This window comes from Cydia fagiglandana, chromosome 26 (genome assembly GCF_963556715.1).
Source record: "Cydia fagiglandana chromosome 26, ilCydFagi1.1, whole genome shotgun sequence".
NCBI lineage: Eukaryota > Metazoa > Arthropoda > Insecta > Lepidoptera > Tortricidae > Cydia > Cydia fagiglandana.
In genome coordinates, this window is record NC_085957.1 from 5,058,771 (window position 1) to 5,077,967 (window position 19,197).

At 39.8% G+C, this 19,197-nt stretch overlaps 1 protein-coding gene across 1 annotated transcript; it reads left to right on the plus strand.

The window, feature by feature from the left end:
* The first annotated feature begins 4,270 nt into the window (after positions 1-4,270).
* On the plus strand, positions 4,271-18,742 carry LOC134677413 (gastrula zinc finger protein XlCGF26.1-like). Its single transcript, XM_063535869.1, has 9 exons — positions 4,271-4,458; positions 8,730-8,843; positions 9,681-10,208; positions 11,678-11,802; positions 13,252-13,332; positions 14,253-14,372; positions 14,829-15,026; positions 15,498-15,606; positions 16,410-18,742. Exons 1-9 carry the CDS (start codon positions 4,345-4,347, stop codon positions 16,470-16,472), a joined length of 1,452 nt encoding a protein of 483 aa, XP_063391939.1. The 5' UTR covers positions 4,271-4,344; the 3' UTR covers positions 16,473-18,742.
* Positions 18,743-19,197: the final 455 nt, after the last annotated feature.

Here is a 19,197-nt window from a genome sequence, read left to right on the forward strand (position 1 = left end):
CGGTTGGAAGCGACCCGCATCCAGCGTCTTCCGGCGACCTTAACAAGGTCGTCTGTCCATTTTTCGTTTACCAGTACCATAAAGAAATAAATGGTAGTACTTACTTTAGTTAAAATAGAAGCAAATGTATATAGCCTTACCAAGTTATCTGAGTCAACTCGTGAGTGGTACCAAAAATCTAACCGACACGAGAGAGGCTATTTGCTTCCCTGCTAATACAGCAGAAACATTCAGTAATTGAACAAATTCAAATGGACGAGCAATGGTTAATCTAAAGCCTCCTCCACACTCGTGCGCGAATCGCGGCGCGAAGCCGCGAACGCGAGTGTGGCGTCGATTTTCGCGGACAGCGAAATCGACTCCACACCGCGTTCGCGGCTTCGCCCGCCATTCACGCGCATAGTCTAGAGGGGGCTTAACACGTAAGAGTATAGAGCGATATTTGGGTGATGAGCCACTGTTCCCGCCTTGACCCTAACCTTTTTGCACCGACCCTTTGAGCAACACCGGCTTCCGCACCGACCGCACATCAATATTTGGGATATAGTCACAGAATAACTAATAGTACTACCGTACAGAAAGGACACTTCCAAAACCGAAGTTTGACAGCGGTTCAGGGTCGAAACATGAAATCCCTTTCTAACTTATGGCACATCATTTTGGACTATTTAAATAAAATAAATAAATAAATAAAAGCCTTTTATTTCCCAAATATAAATGTTACAATTAAATTAAGAGTTTAAGTATTATTTTGAAATAAAGTTACAAAGAAAAGAATTTAAAAATTACTAAGTATTTTTATGTGGGTTTGTCCATTTTTGGACGTAGGCCTCCTCCATGTCACACCATAGTTTTCTGTCGGCGGCCAGACTGGCCCAGGCTATGCCTGCCTGCTCGGTTATGTCGTCTCGCCAGCGGCGGAGCGGATGACCTTGCCCTCGCCCTCCATCTGGTGGGTACCAGTGTAAAACTCTTTTGCTCCACCGGTCGTCTTTCGCTCTCGCTGTGTGTCCGGCCCATTTTGGACTATTTAGGGTTGTCAAAATCTTATCTGTGGTCGTGAACTCAAAGGGACGTCAAGTTGTGCCAACCCTAATAATTGCTCGGAGCAATGCTGAGCCGAACGGAGCCGAGTTTGGCCGAAGTCAGGAGTGTCTCCCCACTGATATAGCACAGCTTATAACAATATTTGTTTCCCCAGGAGCTGACGGCATGAAGGTCGAGAGCCAGACGGTGTATACAGACGATGATCTGTCTCAGATTGTGGAGGGGGCGCTGGCACAGGCAGACAGGGACGACGATGGTTTCATCACCTACGCCGAGTTTCGAGCTGTGGCTTCCCCACCACACTAAATATTACTGCTATTCGGAATTAGAAAAAGAACTACCTCTTTAGACCAGCCCCCACTTGCGATGTATGGAAAATGGCGTTGCTGCACAGTTGCACCAACGCGCTGGCCCATTGTGTACAGGAGCCTTAATGGCTCTTCTACCTACTCGATGGTCCAGCGCCGGCCACTCCAAGGGACGCAGCCATGCGGTAGAATGAGATAGCAATATCACTTGCTCCCTCTAACGCATAAATGCGTCCCTTGGAGTGGCCGGCGCTGGCCGTCGTGTAGAGGAGCCATAAGCGCTGACTAGACGCCGACGCTCGAGAGACGTTATGTTATAAATCATCTAGAGTCAGACCAAGAAAAGTTTGCAGCGCATTTGATAGCCCACGCAGTGCACGTGTTATTATAACGTCAAACTCCTATGAAATTATGACATAATACATAACACTGACACTGCGTGCGCTATCAAGTCCGCTGCAGACTTTTCTTGGTCTGGCTCTATAAAAAGTGTGGGGTGGCCCTCATAGGTAAAAACCTTAGCTATTTAAAACCATGGTATAATAATATACTCCGCCTGGTACGCTCTTCCCGTCTTTTCTAGGTCACCTGACTGACACAAGCCTACGTCATCATGCGACAGCGCTATATGATAATATGCGATAGCGCTATATATAGCGGCCATGTTATTGTGACGTAGGCTTGTGTCACTCTGGGAAGAGAAGATCATGTTTTATTAGACCATGGCTAAAACAGAGGTCCCAATGGTGCGTTGTTTTGTAAGTATTTTGTTATTAACATATTAAAGTTGTTAAGAAGAATGACAATTAGACTCGTTAATTTTTAAGTAAGAATTTTTATACTAAGTATTTGTATAATTTGTAACGTTATAATCATTACATATCGAAACTATAGCTGATCAAGGAGATCTTGTCAGTAGAAAAAGGCGGCAAATTTGAAAAATGTAGGCGTGAAGAGATATCGTCCCATAGAAAATTTGAATTTCGCGCCTTTTTTTACTGAAAAGATTTGCTTGACCAGCTATACATAAGGTATTAATGTTAACTTGAGAGTGGCCGGTATAGGTATAGTCGCACCAATAAAAGTCTGCAGCGGATTTGATAGCCCACGCAGTGTAAGTGTTATTTATACGTCATAATTTCATTGAAGTTTGACGTTCAAAATGACACTTGCACTGCGTGGGCTATCAAAATCGCTGCAGACTTTTTACGGTGTAACTCTACCTAATAGCTCTTCTACACGATGGGCCAACGCCGGCCACTCCAAGGGACGCAGCCATGCGGTAGAATGAGATAGCAATATCACTTGCTCCCTCTAACTAATAAATGCGTCCCTTGAAGTGGCCGGCGTTGGCCCATCGTGTAGAGGAGCCATAATACTGTACATGATGGTCACATTGGTCACGTGAATTTCGATTAGATTACAAATTCTTTAAAAAATAAAAATTTTATCTATTAAAATTATGTTTTATTTAATACTCAATTCGAAATTTTAATGTAATAATTATAAGTGTTATTTGACGTTATTATATGTTAACACGCTATTATACAAAGAAAAAAGATATTAACTTATTTAACTTCCAAGAAGTTTTACCACAGTTTTTTTTATCAAAACTTACAAAGTTAAGCCAGCCAGACTATGCGCGTGAATCGCGGGCGAATAACGAGAGTGTGGAGTCGATTTCGCTGTCTGCGACAATCGACGCCACACTCGCGTTCGCGGCTTCGCGCCGCGATTCGCGCACGAGTATGGAGGAGGCTTTACCGGTAATGGCGGTATTATAGTTGGTCAAGCAGATCTTGTCAGTAGAAAAAGGCGGCAAATTTAAAAAATGTACGCTGGAAGGGATGTCGTCACAGAAAATTTGAATTACGCGCCTTTTTCTACTGACAAGATTTGTTTGACCATCTATAACTAGATCAGGCATGAGGGGTGGGGGGAAATGACCGAACCATAGAAGGTAGGATCCTATAGAAGTGGTATACGCGTTTCTCCGTGAGGAACAAAACATAGGCAATGCGACATGATTGTTGATTGGTCGAATTTATTTGTTGCCCACTTTAACCCATACCAATTTAAGGTAGGGAATAAAAAAAAATGTGAGACTGTGACAAGGACAAACATAACACATAAGACTATCCCGTTCACTCATTTCCCCCACCCATCATGTCTTATCCAGTTAAAATACTATATTCATGGACCGAACCGAGACACGAGACGAGCCACGAGGACACAACAGACGGGCTTACCGGATCCCGGAATTACTCCGGTTAGTATCATCATAAGTATCTCTTTCTCGCTCTCTCTATAAATGCGACCATACGGGAACATTTTTTCACCAATCTGATTAAATTGTATGATCGAATCAGATAGTTTGGACGCAAACGCCAATTTGGCTTGTCGATTTCACTTTAAGACGGTATGGCCGATAAAATGGAGGTGCTAAAGATCGGTTTTCCTAGGATAGCGGTGCTGTCATATAGCGATTATAGCGGCCGTCTCCATACTAAATAATACGGCTAAATACGGATGTCGCATGGATGTCGTGGTATTTGTATGGATGGAGACGGCCGCTATATGAAGCCCGCTCCAGACTATGCGCGTGAATCGCGGGCGAAGCCGCGAACGCGAGTGTGGAGTCGATTTCGCTGTCTGCGAACATCGACGCCACACTTGCGTTCGCGGCTTCGCGCCGCGATTCGCGCACGAGTGTGGAGGGGGCTTGACGGCACCGTTGTCCTAGGAAACTAGAGCATAACGCAATAATAACAATTTGTGACTAGCTTCATGCGCATTTTACGCGCGTTTGGGGGCATACGCTACAGATTGAGGCTAATCTCTTTTCTGATCAAATCGGTCGATTTGATCGCCTCGTCTGGACAGGCCTATATTGTTGTTGAACGAAGCTGTCAAACTTGTCAAAATGAAATAAGATTCTACGCTGCTTCTCAACTAAAATAGTTAGAAACATTTAATTAACGCTTTAAATATGAGTGAAACTGATTCGAAATTGTGTAAAATTTGTCTGAACAGCAAGACACAGACTGGGTTGTTTGATAACCCGCCACTGAATAAGTTTTTTAGTCATGTTTTGGGAATGCAAGTACGTAATTAACGTACTTACGCTTTTGTTTATTATTCGGATCCACACAGAATAAGCTACCTCGCGAAGTAATTGCCAAGTGAAGCACCGTCTGTGTAGACGTCCCTCGCGCGAGGCAAACGCATTCGCGGCCACATTCGGGCGAGGCACGTCTCTACAGACAGTACAGACAAAGTTGTTTCGAGCGGCGAGTCGGTTTGTTCTGTGTAAACCCAGTACCGTCTTTACCATAAGGGCACACGGGGCCCTTGCCTAGGGCCCCCAACCTCAGATGGCCCCGAAGGACAGACAATAACAGTATATTTGATTACTCTTAATAAATAGAAGATCGTAGTAGAAAAATGTTAGTTTAATTTGATAGATAGATAGATAGATAATCTGTTTATTTGTTTGCCACAATACACACAGAATATTCAAATACAAAAATGACAGAAAAAAAAGAACAAAAAAAAGGCAATCAATATTTAGAAAAAACAGAAAATACAAACACAAATAAGAGTCAGACAGATTGTTACAAAAATAGAAAAAGAAAGAAATATAAAATAAAAATAAAATAAAATAAAAAAGCCCTTTATTAATTGTAAAGTGTTTACATAAAAAATTGAAAATAAAACTATGACTTATAATATGTGTTTTACTAATGAATCCCTAGTGGGTAAAGGCCTCCTCCATTGCTGCCCATCAGAAAGAAATATAAGTACATATAAATATTTGCTTTCTTTAGAAAGGGCCCTAAATTCTTACGTGCCCAAGGGCCCCAACATTTATTTTATTTTTATTTTATTTTATTTTATTTTATTTTTATTTTATTTATATTTATTAAAAGACATTATTATTATTATTGAATTTATTATGGAATTGCTATGGAATTAATTTGCTGTGTGTATAATGTGTATTAAATGTTTTTATTTTTAACACTTTCGCAACCGGGCAAAAAACGGCGCATTACCCCAGAAACCGTTCGTCTATATCTGCGTACAAAACAACCCGCTGGGCGGGTTGTCCGGCATCTGAGCAAACATTACGAGTGCCTACCAGGCGGGTTCTCGGTAGTCAAAGTGTTAAATTGATGTGACTAGTATGTAAGCGCTTTGGTATAACACTGTAATCATTACGCATATATAAGCATTACAGTGTAATGCTTATATATGCTGAAATAAATGAAATGGAATGAAATGAAACATAGTTTAAGACGGCCCTGTGTAAACCCGCCTATTTCTGATGAAGTGTGTCGGTTTTAGTATACTTATCATAGTGCATTGGGAAGGCAGGATAGTTCTGAAACTGGCAAATATCTTGTTGCGAACTCTTTAGTTTTTTGACAAATATTTAAATTTGTATTTTTTATGATTCTTTACATCATAATATGTCACTCTAAAATAAATGGCTAAACGTTTCGGTTGTGTTTTGATTCGAGCTTTTTTCTCTCTCATTTCCTTCATCTGGCGACCGTGTAAAATAATGGAAAAGTTATTTAAAGAGAGAAGTATAGCTAGGAGGCTATTTACAACCGCAAAAAACGATATTGTGGCTAAGTTAGAGTCGACCGACATCGACGAAATCACCGCGGCCTTTAACAAGCTCCAGCTTCGAGCCGATTCCTTGTTCAACGTCGACCAACGTATAAAAGAACAATGGCTAAAAACGGACGAGATGACTGAAGATGAAATTTATGAAGACTGCATGACCAGCGATAAGTATGAAAGCGACTGGGAGCGTATAAAAGTCATGTACGACAACGTTTCCCGGAAGAACGAACGCAAGAAGAGGTCTCGCAAGTCTAGCGGCAGCGATGAGTCGAATAATACAGATAAATCTCATCAATGTTGTGAGAAGTCGGCATGCAGTTCTGCATGTCATTCAAGACGATTCCGTCTACCGAAATTTGAGTTACGGAAGTTTGACGGCAATACGAAAAACTGGATTGGTTTTTGGTGTCAATTTCAGAAAATCGACGACGACGAATCTATAGACGACGGAGATAAGTTTCAGTATTTATACCAATGCACTGTTCCAGATACTCCAGCGCGAGAGATCGTCGAGAGCTTTCCGCCGTCGGGAGCTAACTATAAGAAGGCTGTTGAGCAATTGAAGTCCAGGTTTGCACGTGACGAAATGTTGATCGACATTTATGTGCGTGAACTGCTTAATCTTGTATTAGCACAAGCCAAAGGTAATACTTCCTATAAATTAGGCCACTTATACGATAAATTAAATACGCAATTACAAGCACTACAAAGCTTAGGTGTCACTATAGATAAATACGCTGCTTTACTTTTCCCTTTAGTTGAGTCCGCCTTGCCCGAATCTGTTTTACGAGCATGGCAGAGATCCCACGTACTCGAGGAGAAGAGCGACGATCATCTGAACCGGCTTATGCAGTTCCTGAAACGCGAGGTGGAGTCGGAGGAGCGGATCCAGCTTGCGCGTAGCGGAATAGCATCGGGTGACAGTTTGCATAGCGTTTCTACTCAACCTACCGCGGCATGCTTGGTATCAACGGAAGACGCAGGTAAGAAGATTTGTTGCGTTTGGTGTGAAAAGGCATCGCATACCAGCTTCGAGTGCTACAAAGCTAACAAGATGTCGTATGAAGCTAGGAAGGATGTGCTAAATAAAAAAGGAGCATGCCATATTTGTTTAAAAACGGGACATAATACGAAAAGATGCAAAAATTTCACAAAATGCCTTTTCTGCTCCAAACGTCATTCTATATTGATGTGCCCTGACGTTAAAACGTCAAGTCAAAATGAAAATGATAAAACTTCAGATATTGAAACGTCAGACTTAAATAACAACGTAACTCAAAATAAGGCTAGTACTATACTATTGCAAACGTTTATGGCGAATATTATAAGCGATAAGAAATGTATACCGGTACGATGCTTTATTGATTCGGGAGCACAGAAGACTTATTTACGTCGCGATATAATAGAAAGTTTAAATTTGAAGCCTGTTGGCAAAGAAATCGTGTCGAATTGTCTTTTTGGTGGGATCGAAACTAAAAAGGAACTGTTTCATACCTACGAGTTCACTGTCGCAAGTTTGGATAAGAAGTATCAATGTAGAATGACCGCGCGCGACAAGTCTAAGCTCTGCGGATATGTTCCTCGTTTAAATGTAAATCATGAGATGTTCAAAGAGTTGCAGAAACATAATATCACCCTGAACGACGTCGGCGATGCGACCGCACCTGACATCGGGCTTTTGATCGGCGCAGATCACGCAGGCGTGTTGCTCACGGAGAGTTTCGTGGAACTGAACAATAACCTCGTGGCAATAAAGAATAAATTTGGATGGACGCTTCAAGGACCTATCATGAACACATGCAGTGTCCTAATGAACGTAGTATTGGAAAATGAAACTAAGTTGACAGTTTATGACAGAGAAGTCAACATAGAAACTAAGAAAGTACTGCTCGCTAACAATACTGCAGATTATAGTACGTTTCTGTGTACACTTATTTACTTCTATAAATACATTATAAACCTAACCGGTACTCTTTTCCTGCGGTTCGGAGGGATGATATGGATCATTTTATGCACGTGTGTAATTTACCAAGTCGTGCATCTGACTAAATTGACCATGTCGCTAACGACCAAAGCCTTTCTTATGGACGTACGAACATTTTTCACAAGACGTGGAAGAATTGGCGCAAAGTACATCACGGATAACATCAGCAGCACTAACTTCCGCGAAAATGAAAATGGTTCAGGAACGAGTACGTGGAGAGGCTCATCCAGCAGGGCAAGGAGAGGGAATCGTATTTAAGGGTAGGTGATGTAGATTATAAAGTGGTCTTTAAGAGATAATTGTGTAAGAGTGGCTAAGGTGCGCACAGCAGATGGGCAATAATTCACACGAGCCGTTCAACGCCTGAACCCGCTTGAAACACAGGACTCTACCGAGATCTAGAGAAGAGTTTTGGGCCTCTTGCCCAAAAGGTGGGAGGATGTTGCGAACTCTTTAGTTTTTTGACAAATATTTAAATTTGTATTTTTTATGATTCTTTACATCATAATATGTCACTCTAAAATAAATGGCTAAACGTTTCGGTTGTGTTTTGATTCGAGCTTTTTTCTCTCTCATTTCCTTCATATCTACTAAACTAGAAACAGTTCATACTTTAGCAACACGCCGCTGCAACACTTACATGGCATCTTGCGTACTGTTCCTACAGTAGAAAGTGTTTCTAGTTTAGTAGATATTTGCCAGTTTCGAAATTACCCCACCTTCGCATTTACCCCAATGCACCCTATTTTATTTTGTAGGAACCTCCTATAAGAACTTGGCTCTGTGGATGGTGCGGTTCCACGTTAAAGAAGATTATGAGGCTTGTGCAACTTGCTGAGGAGTCCCATGCCTACCTGTCTCAGGTCAAACTGGTGAGCACCAAGAATTTGCACTTATTCATTTAATTGAAAATAGCAACGTCATAATCTATACACCAGCGGTCGGCAACAAGCGGCCCGCGGGCCACATGCAGCCCGCGAATCTCTCACTTGTGACCCGCGAGCCCCTCTGGCTATTTCGTATGTGATATTGTCAAACAACAATCTGATAAAGTCACACATATTAACAAAGTGCGGCCTGTGTTAACTTCCTTAACTACTATGTGGCCTTTGGCTGCTAAAAGGTTGCCGACCGCTGCTATACACAATTCTGTAAAAATGTTTATTACAATATGTAAATAAAACCCTTATTAACTACCTAAGGAAGAGCGGTGTCTCCCAACGCAGGCAACAATTTGCTTTCCCTCCTTTAGATCAAAATCTTTGTGCTATGAACTAAATTATTTTGTATTTTTTGTATTTGTATAATATTTTTATTTTAACCCTTAAATCGACAGAAAACATAGAACATTGTGAGTTAAAATTTCCTTGGCTCTCTATAGTAGCAATGATTCTAGTTAAGAAAAAAAAATAAAAGAGGATCAAAAGTTACATCCATTATTTATGAGTTATGACATTGCTGAGTTAGAAAAAAAACCAGTTAACGGTTTATTTTTTGTTGAAGTAGCCTAATTTTACAGTTTGATGTATGCTCCCACTAGTGCCTTTGCGAAATGCGCAGAAGTAATTTTTAGTTTAAGTATAATTCTCTTCTATTCTAGCTGTCTTAACAGATAACCAAAAAGAGATTAATATCAATTAATTTTGAGAAATACAATGAGTTGTAAAGTACTAAAACAACATGACTTCTAAGAAATATCTCGCTTTCAGAATAAGGAAGAACAGAGAACATGCCATTATGCTCTCTCTTTCCACCACAACGAACATACAGACATTCCTCCTTCACCAACAAAAGACACAAGAAAAACTAAACTAAAAACAAAACTTAAAATTAAAAACAAACAAAAAGATTTAAAAGAAACTGAACATGTACAAGTGGATAATTTAGATAATGAATATAAAATCGAAGAAATAAAAGTAGAATCATTTGATATAGACGTAGCAGATAATAATATTGAAAATGATGATGAATTTAATGATTTTGAAAAACAAACAGATGAAACAGTTGAAAAAGATGTATTAGACAGACCTAAAAGGAAAGTGAATCCTAAATTATATGAAAAATGTGAACAGTATAATTTTACATTGAAAGTGTTAAGCGTAGAAGAGCAGAGAGCGGAATTGGATGAGAAGAAGAAATCAGAGAAGTATTTGAGCAGAAAGTACAAGTGTGATTTTTGTGGCATCAGTTTTGTGACTAAAGATGTTTTTGAAGAACACAACCAGAGGCATCTGGAGGTTGGTATAAGTTTTTAACCTTTTAACCTCCATAAGCAAAAAAACAAAAAGCTGCAAAAAAGGCTGGTAAGGGCATTTATTTGTATGATGATACAGATATTTGTTCCAGAGTCATGGTTGTTTTCTCTGTATTTAAGTATTTATATATTATAGTTATATATTGTTGTCTTTACCCACAACACAAGCCTTCTTGAGCTTACCATGGGGCTTAGTCAATTTGTGTATAATGTCCTATAACAATATACATATCTTGTTTGTGGTCGTGACCTCATGTCTGAGGGATGTGACACCTCCAGGCCTCTCGATATACACATAAAAGACATACGAAATTGGGCTCAATTTGGCGTGGTCTGATAAATAAGACAAAAATTCGTGTAACTTCGTGCCCCCTGGCGACATGAGCATGCTTGATGACAAATTCTATGGCGGTTAAAAGGTTAAGAGGGGTGAATGCAAAATTTTAGTTTTATATTGAATTTTTACACGTTTTAATGCAAACTTTTATTTAACTTGCCCTTATGTATAATTGTGTAAATCTTGGAAGCTGAATTTGACCCACATCCCGATTTTCGATTGAGCTGAAATTTGGCATATATGCAATATTATGATAACATGGAGCTGATCTGATGGTGGAGACAGGAGTTGGCCGTGGGAACTCTGTGATGAACTAACGCAAACTAATTGTTTTGGGTTGTTAGAATTGTCTTGGTGAATATTAGCTGCCTGTAGAAAGAAAAGTACAGTCAGTCATCTTCTTCTTCTTCTTCTTCCTGGCGTTATCCCGGCATTTTGCCACGGCTCATGGGAGCCTGGGGTCCGCTTGACAACTAATCCCATGATTTGACGTAGGCACTAGTTTTTACGAAAGCGACTGCCATCTGACCTTCCAACCCAGAGGGGAAACAAGGCCTTATTGGGATTAGTCCGGTTTCCTCACCATGTTTTCCTTCACCGAAAAGCGACTGGCAAATATCAAATGATATTTCGTACATAAGTTCCGAAAAACTCATTGGTACGAGCCGGGGTTTGAACCCGCAACCTCCGGATTGAAAGTCGCACGCTCTTACCGCTAGGCCACCAGCGCTTCTGTACAAAGTACAAAAGTACAGTCAGCGATAAAAGTTAAAAACCTAGAAACGGAATGCAATAATTAACACGGAAAGTAGACTATACCAACTCTAACTTAGAGTTGGTTTGATAGAAAAAAAGCCACAAAAATATGTCTAATAACATTTATTTTTAATTTTTTTTAAGGTTTTAGTCAGCAAACGAGTAGACGACCATTTCGTCGGGTGACAAGCAAAAGTCACTAAGTACTATCAAATAATTAAAGTAACAATGCACTTTATTACACTTGTAACACTTGTATGTTTATTGTCCAATAGTTTCAATGATGTTAGTTAGTGACTTTGCTTGTCAACCGACAATTTGTTGTTGACCATTGTTTTTGTAGCATATTTTTTATATAGTCCCACAGTCCACACGAGTGCCCGTTATGCCGTCTCCGGTTCAGCACAGCTTTGGTTCTCTCCCAGCACGTGTTGGCACATGCGCGTCGCTTCACCTGCCGTCTGTGCGGCGCCGTCGTTACACGGTATGCGTTTATATTATTTAATACCTGTCACAGAGAAAACATCCTCCAGACTTAGCATAGTCGCGCTACCCCCTCTGCCACACATACGGTAATTTTACTCCATGTTCGAGTCGAAAGTGTCTTTGTGTGACGTCCGTGTCTTTGAACGGACCAATCACGGCACGGGACTTCGCTCACCTCGTCCCGCGCACCCCCGCATTTTTGGCATCATCGGTTGCACGAAATAATTGCTCTAAACTCGGTCTAGAGGATTCCTAGTCTATGATACCTTTAAACGAGCTATTCTTGTTTATTTAAATATAAATAATATTTCGGATATCTCGGAAACAGGTCTAACTTCGGGGCATAGTCTAATAAAACATGGTCTTCTCTTCCCAGAGTGACACAAGCCTACGTCACAATAACATGGCCGCTATATATAGCGCTATCGCATATTATCATATAGTGCTGTCGCATGATGACGTAGGCTTGTGTCAGTCACGTGACCACAAAAAGACGGGAAGAGAGTACCAGGCGGAGTATATTATTATACCATGCTTCGGGGCCTTCGGGGGCTATAAATCGATCTAGCTAGGTCTTATATCTGGGAAAACGCGCTATTTTGAGTTTTTACGTTTTAGCCCTATGTCCGATACAAAAGTGTGCCCCTTTTGCTTCAAACTCGGGTAAATCCATTCGATCCTCACCTCACAGCAAATATCTAGCTTTTCTTAACCTCTAGCCGCCCAGAGACCTATAAAAAGGTCTCCTGTTCCATTCTAATTTGAACTTCGTGTTGACAAAATAAAGTTTCATTTTGCTTGGCAAGGTTTGACGCATGGGCGACTAGAGGTTAATACCAAAATCGCATAATCGGACAGATGGCTTTACCCGAGTTTGAAGTTAAGCGACTTAAGCTACGACACAATGTTGATCGAAAACCTCAAATCGATCGATAAAAAGGAGGCCTAAAGGCCTACCGCGAACCACGTTTGAAGTGTTGCGTCTCTGTCGCACTTGTAAGTTTGTTCGTAAGTGAGACAGGGAGGCAACAGTCGAACGTGGTTCGCGGTAGGCCCTCTGTACCCAGCAGAGGATAATATAGGCAGAATTATTATATAATTCTGTCTATATTCTTAATATATATTCCTGCATGCATTTTTGTACTTAAGTTAATTTTATATTAGATATTTATTTTTCAAAAAAACGGCCATCATATTCAGTTTTGTTAAAGTCTCTCAGTAAATTCTATTTTTCCGGTTCCCGAGATACAGGCTGCGCCTAGTTTGGGGCCGATGGATATTAGTTTGATTGTAAAATCTAATTTTCTGCTAAGTTCAATCTGTGATGTCCATTGTAAAAATATTTGATCAATAAACGATTTGTATTTGTGTGGCCCTACCGCGCTCGCGGTGTTCGCGGTAGGCTCTCTGTGCCGATTGTCATAGTTATTATTGTCTCTGATTGCAGGTATAGCGATTGCGAGAGCCACCGGCGCAAGTGCGGGCAGGCGTGCCCTGGCGTGTGTTCGCTCTGCGGGAAAATATTCGCGTGAGTCCAATATTAACCCTTTAACCATTTGACATTTCTTTCTAGTCATTCGATTTGAACCGTAATTCTTACACTAGAGATGCGTTTTTGTTTTAAGTATGATGCCAAGTATGTGGCCGCTACGGACTAAACTAAAGGGTTAAGCCGACAACTGACTAACAGTCCGCCGGACGATATCGGCCGGTCAGTTGTTCGGAACTGTCAAATTTTTGTTCTAACTGACAGGCCGATATCGTCCGGCGGCCTGTTAGTCAGTGGTCGGCTTTAAACAAAATATGTATTCGGATATATCTTCAGACACTGGTCTGAAGATATATCCGAATACACTGGTACGGATACTGTGAGTGTTGCGTGTCGTGTCGTGGACTCTTCTTCTTTCGAGTAGCGGAATTATCAGTACTTTAAGTAGCAGTAGTAGTACTGTCAAGTGACAATAGATGTAGCACCGACCGGAAACTCTAATCTCAACAACATAAGACTTTCCGGTCGGTGCTACATTAATTGTCACTTGACAGTTTTACTACTGCTACTTAAAGTACTGATAATTCTGCTACTCGATGCTAGATGTCGACTATGAAAGTTGCTATGGAAATACTAATATTTCTGGGACCAAACTGATGTATGGAGTGAGCACTCTTGTCTTACTTACTCTATGGTTAAAGTCAGGTCGTTCAGTGACAGATCCAGATGGTTTTGTATTTGGTTGGTTAATCAATAAATGTAATAACTACCCGAAAGTGTACAAATTAATTGTTTACTTTTATTTAAGTACCTAAAGATACAGACAATAGTATTATTTTCCTTTTTAGCAAGTAGGTACCTCTATAAAAATAAAGAATTAAAAAAAGTAGGTACCTATTGTGTATATTTTGGGAAATACCTACAGTTTTAAAAGTGAATATGTATAAACTATGTTACAGAAACCAGAATTCGCTGGACAACCATGTGAGGGGCGTGCACTACAGGAAAGAAAAAAAGTTTGTGTGTTCGTATTGCAATCAGAAGTTTCAGACGAAGCAGCGACTCGCCATACATACCAGGTAATAAAATAAGTACAGTCAGCAGAAATAGTTGCCAAGCGGGCGAGGTGCTCAAAATTATCTTGACGTGAATTTATTGTTAAGAGAATAAGAGCGCGTCGAGGTAATTTTGAACACCTCGCCCGCTTAGCAACTATTGCTGCTGACTGTACTTAGGGGCGGTCCATAAATTACATACGTCATCGATTTTTGTCGGTTTTTGACCCCCCCCGCCTAAAATCATCCAAACGGAACCCTTATACGATTACTTGATTGTCCGTCTGATTGTCCGTCCGTCTGTCTGTCGTCTGTCGTATTTATCCGGTTTTTTATGAATATCGTTGCTAGAACTCCACAAAAACTTTTTAACGTGATATTACCTACTTCAATAAAACGTTTGGTTTGTTTGTTGTAAAAACATTTTTTTTAAACTGAGGGTGAACGATATAGTAAAATAAATTTATTACTCCCTTCCAGGACTCACACAGGTGTAAAACCATACACCTGCGAGCTATGCGAACGCTCCTTCGCTTCGAACTCTAATCTACGTTACCACCTAGCGGCGCACGCACAAGCCCGTCCGCATTACTGCGTCGAATGCGACAAATCTTATAAAACAAGGAAAGGACTAAGGCGACATCTGTTGGAAGGCGCTTCACATGTAGGAAAGAAAACGTAAGTTTTTGATTTTTTTTTCTCTATTGTAGGTATGTACTTACTGTAGACCTTATCTGGTTACATTCATTTAATAATGGTATGTTACCTTTTTCTGAAGTAATAGAGTCAGACCCAGAAAACTCTGCAGCGATTTTGATAGCCCACGCAGTGCAAGTGTCATTTTAAACGTCAAACTTCTATGTAATTATGACGTATAAGTAACACTTGCACTGCGTGGGTTATCAAAATCGCTGCAGACTTCCTGGTGTAACACTAGCCTTAATATTTCGGAATTGCATATTTCGCATTAGTATGGTTTCAAACCATATTCATGTAAAATATGCGGGCGTTCGAGGCAAAAACCAACCTGAGTATACTGAGATACAATCTCACCTATCGAAAACCTGAATATATTTTATATTTTAGAAAGTGGCTGCAAATTTCAAATTAATAATGAAGTAATTATTATTATTTCATCAATTATTTCAGTCACTCATGTCACCATTGCCTGAAAAGTTTCACTTCAGAGAAACTACTGGCGTCTCACATCAGCTCCGTGCATACGAGGGAACCTGACTCCTGTAGTCTTTGCCAGAAGGTAGAATTTCCTATTTTCAAAACTTTAAACATCTCTTTTGTAAAAAAAAACTCTTGTCGGTTACAACAATTTTTAGGGTTCCGTACCCAAAGGGTAAAACGGGTCCCTATTATTAAGACTCCGCTGTCCGTCCGTCCGTCCGTCTGTCACCAGGCTGTATCTCACGAACCGTGTAGACAGTTGAAATTTTCACAGATGATGTATGTATTTCTGTTGCCGCTATAACAACAAATACTAAAAAGCACGGAACCCTCGGTAGGCGAGTACGACTCGCACTTCTCCGGTTTTTTTAAACGAGTGACATCACGTGGCGTTTCGACTAATGGCGTTGCGTTTCGCTCGCTAGCTTTACGCGGCCAAATGATTGTACTTTTTATTTATTATTTTAGCAATTAAATGATAATTTAATAACGGAAGTTAATTTTGTAACATGATATAACGGCAACGAACATCCGAATAAAAAATATTTCGGTAAAATATACACTTCATGCATGAGGCTAATTGGCTACTTTCCTACTAGTCAAATCAGTTTCTTTTTTAGAACTGTCAAAACGATTTGCTAATATGGAATTTATATGAAAACTAGTGTAGTGACGTCACAGTTAACTCACCTACTTTTTATACTTCCATTTGATTTAATAAATATAAATTATGTTTAAAAATAACTGCTATCTATGTTTTTCTAATAATTATCTGGTGCTTTATTTCGTACACGGTGTGTAATAATTTATTTTAAGTATAGGAAAGTACCCAATTATAGCTTTGTCAATTCTTTTGGGTCTAATTAACCTTTTTATTTTCAGACATTCTTGACTTCTTCTAGTTTGAAGAAGCACATCCGAAGTGTACACGAACCTGCAGTCTAACCAAGAGGGCTGCCAACTTTTGGAAATAGCCATCCGGGGTTAGACAAGTAGACAAGTCAAGTACAGTCACCACACGGGAATGTTGAGCCACTTACCACTGTTCGCAACTTGGTCGAATAATCCAAGTCGGGGTCCGAACTCTTACCAGTCTCGTATCACGACTTCGGCCGAACTCTGCTGACCAATGGGGCGGTCGTTGCTACAGTTACGTAAAACCAAATACGGTTAGCCAATGACCGCCCGTGTTTTCTTCGGAAGGTGGCGTTACTATGGTTACGTAATAACAAAAATATTTAACCAATGATTGATAGCGATTTTTCCGGAAGCTGACGTTACTATGGTTACATTACAACATCCGCTTTAGTCCTAGAAACGTCTATTTGACTGCTAAGCTGCTATGTAGAAATTTTCGTTCACTTTCCTTTTAACGGCAGCCATTTCCATATAATTCATAAACTGAAACTCATGTAGATAACAGCTGTCAAAAGGAAAGTGAATGAAAAATATAATTATAAATAAGCAGAAGTTCATTATTTTACGAATATTTTATTGTGTTCTTTTTATTGGAATTTAAAACATTTCTTTGTAATGTTGTCTAATACCCTCATTACTGTCTCGTAAAGATCTATGTCAAAATATTTATTATTATTTAAAAAATATTTACGTTTAACTCTACTATTTAAAATGTAAAAAACATAAAAAATAGACCAAAATCTGTTTATTCGTATTAAAGCAAAGAGATATCTAAAAACTAATAACTTGTATATGACCCATCGTTATCAATGACAGCTTGGAGACGCGAAGGCATGGACTCCACAAATCGAGTGCAATAATCAGTTCCTCGCAAGTCTTCCCAAACTTCTTGGCAATGATTTTCCACAGCTTGTCTTGATCGTTCATTTCGATTTTCCCATCTTTGGACCATTAAACCCCATAGATTCTCTATGGGGTTTAGATCCGCAGACTTAGCAGGCCACGGTATGACCGTTATTTCCTGTCGACGTTGATGGAGCCAGTCTTTTACAATCCTGGCCCTGTGTATCGTGCAGTTGTCGTGCACAAAATGAAAATGTGGCAATTCTTCCCGTGGATAAAATGCCCTTACGGTGGGAAGCATGCTTTCCTGTAACACGCTGAGATAACATTGAGCGTTGGTCCTGGGAGGTAAAGGAACCAGCTCACCTACACCGTCCGAACTCATCCACCCCCACAAATTTGCACTGATGCGACCCGACTCCCTGTTTGGTATAACATGGTCTTCCGCATATCGCGTATTGTCATAACGCCAGAGATGTAAACGACCGTGGTCACTTGAATTAAACGACTTCTCATCGGAAAATATTGTCGAACCCCAATCAAAATTTCGGTACTGTTGAGCAAAATTGACTCGAGCGATTTTGTGATCTTCCGTCAAAGCAATTTTGTATGCGGGACGTCTATGGTGAAGATCCATAGAATGCAAATGCTTTCGGATGGTATTGGGGTGGCAATTGAAGCGGTCTGCGAAATAGTTGGTAGATATAAACCCATTTTCCATGTAGCTCTCTCGCATTTCATTGCGTTGTTCCATTGATAGTATCGAGACACCATGATTGCCTTGACGGTGATCATTTATATCTCCTTCTGCGGCATACCTATTTACCCACAAACTGACAGTATTTCGCTAGAAAGGAATGAATAGGTTAGATATTTTCTTAATAAAATCAATGTGTTTGGAAATTATTATTTTGTAGAACCTTATACCTGCACATTTAACGCGTTTGCTATTGCACGCATGCTTAACCCTTGCTGGTGCAAAAATATAATTTCATGTCTAGTTTCGTCGTTTATTGCCGGTGGCATATTTGATTTTTTTACTAGATTCAGATAGCTACTTTTCCGCAATTAATGTTACAGCGAAAAAAAAATTTACAATACTCATTGTCAGATATTTTTTCAAAGTTAGAATTTGAGTCAGAAACTATCAAGTCTCTATTAAACATTTCTATAGCTACTGACAGATTATAGGATTATATGTAGACCAAAGAATATAATACTCACTAGGAGAAGAACGATAACTCCATACAAAAAAATGTCCCCTTCAAAAGTTCGTTTATACTACTAGCGCTCGGTAGGATACCATTGTAATTAGAATTGACAACCCGTTTAGCCTAGCGCCCCTAGCGGGTATTGGCAGTAATCCAGTTCAGGAAGCTAATGGTCCTGGGTTCGAATCCCGGAGAGGGAATTTCTTTTTGTATTATTTTATTTTTTGTTGGGGTCAGGATTTTAAGAGCCCATCAACGTGCACACTAGCGCCACTGCTGAATACATTAAACTAATTTTTATGTTACTGGATTCGTCAACCTACCCGTTCAAAACTAAAGCGGCCCTTTTTGTTTTGCGCTCATAGATTGACGAATCCAGCAACATAAAAACTAGTTTGATGTATTCAAAAGGTACTTAAATACACAATACAGTCAGTAGCGGCCACTTTTTTAAATACCTGTAAAATTTAAATTTAACTTAAATAATCACGATTATTTATTTTAGCAGTGGTGCTAGTGTGCACGTTGTTGGGCTCTTAAATTAGCATATCACAAATAAATAAAGAAATACGTTATAAGATAATGATTAGGTACTATATTTAAAAATTCGTCAAATATAAAAGGTTACAAAAAGTTACGTATTATTAAGATATAAATATTTTCATTCCTATTAGGATTAGTGTATATATGTTAGGAGC

Coding starts and splice junctions, on each gene's coding strand:
- LOC134677413 (XM_063535869.1), top strand. CDS start 4,345: ATGAGTGAAACTGATTCGAAATTGTGTAAAATTTGTCTGAACAGCAAG. Junction 15,027..15,497: donor TCACATGTAGGAAAGAAAAC/GTAAGTTTTTGA, acceptor CAATTATTTCAG/TCACTCATGTCACCATTGCC. Junction 15,607..16,409: donor CCTGTAGTCTTTGCCAGAAG/GTAGAATTTCCT, acceptor TTTTATTTTCAG/ACATTCTTGACTTCTTCTAG.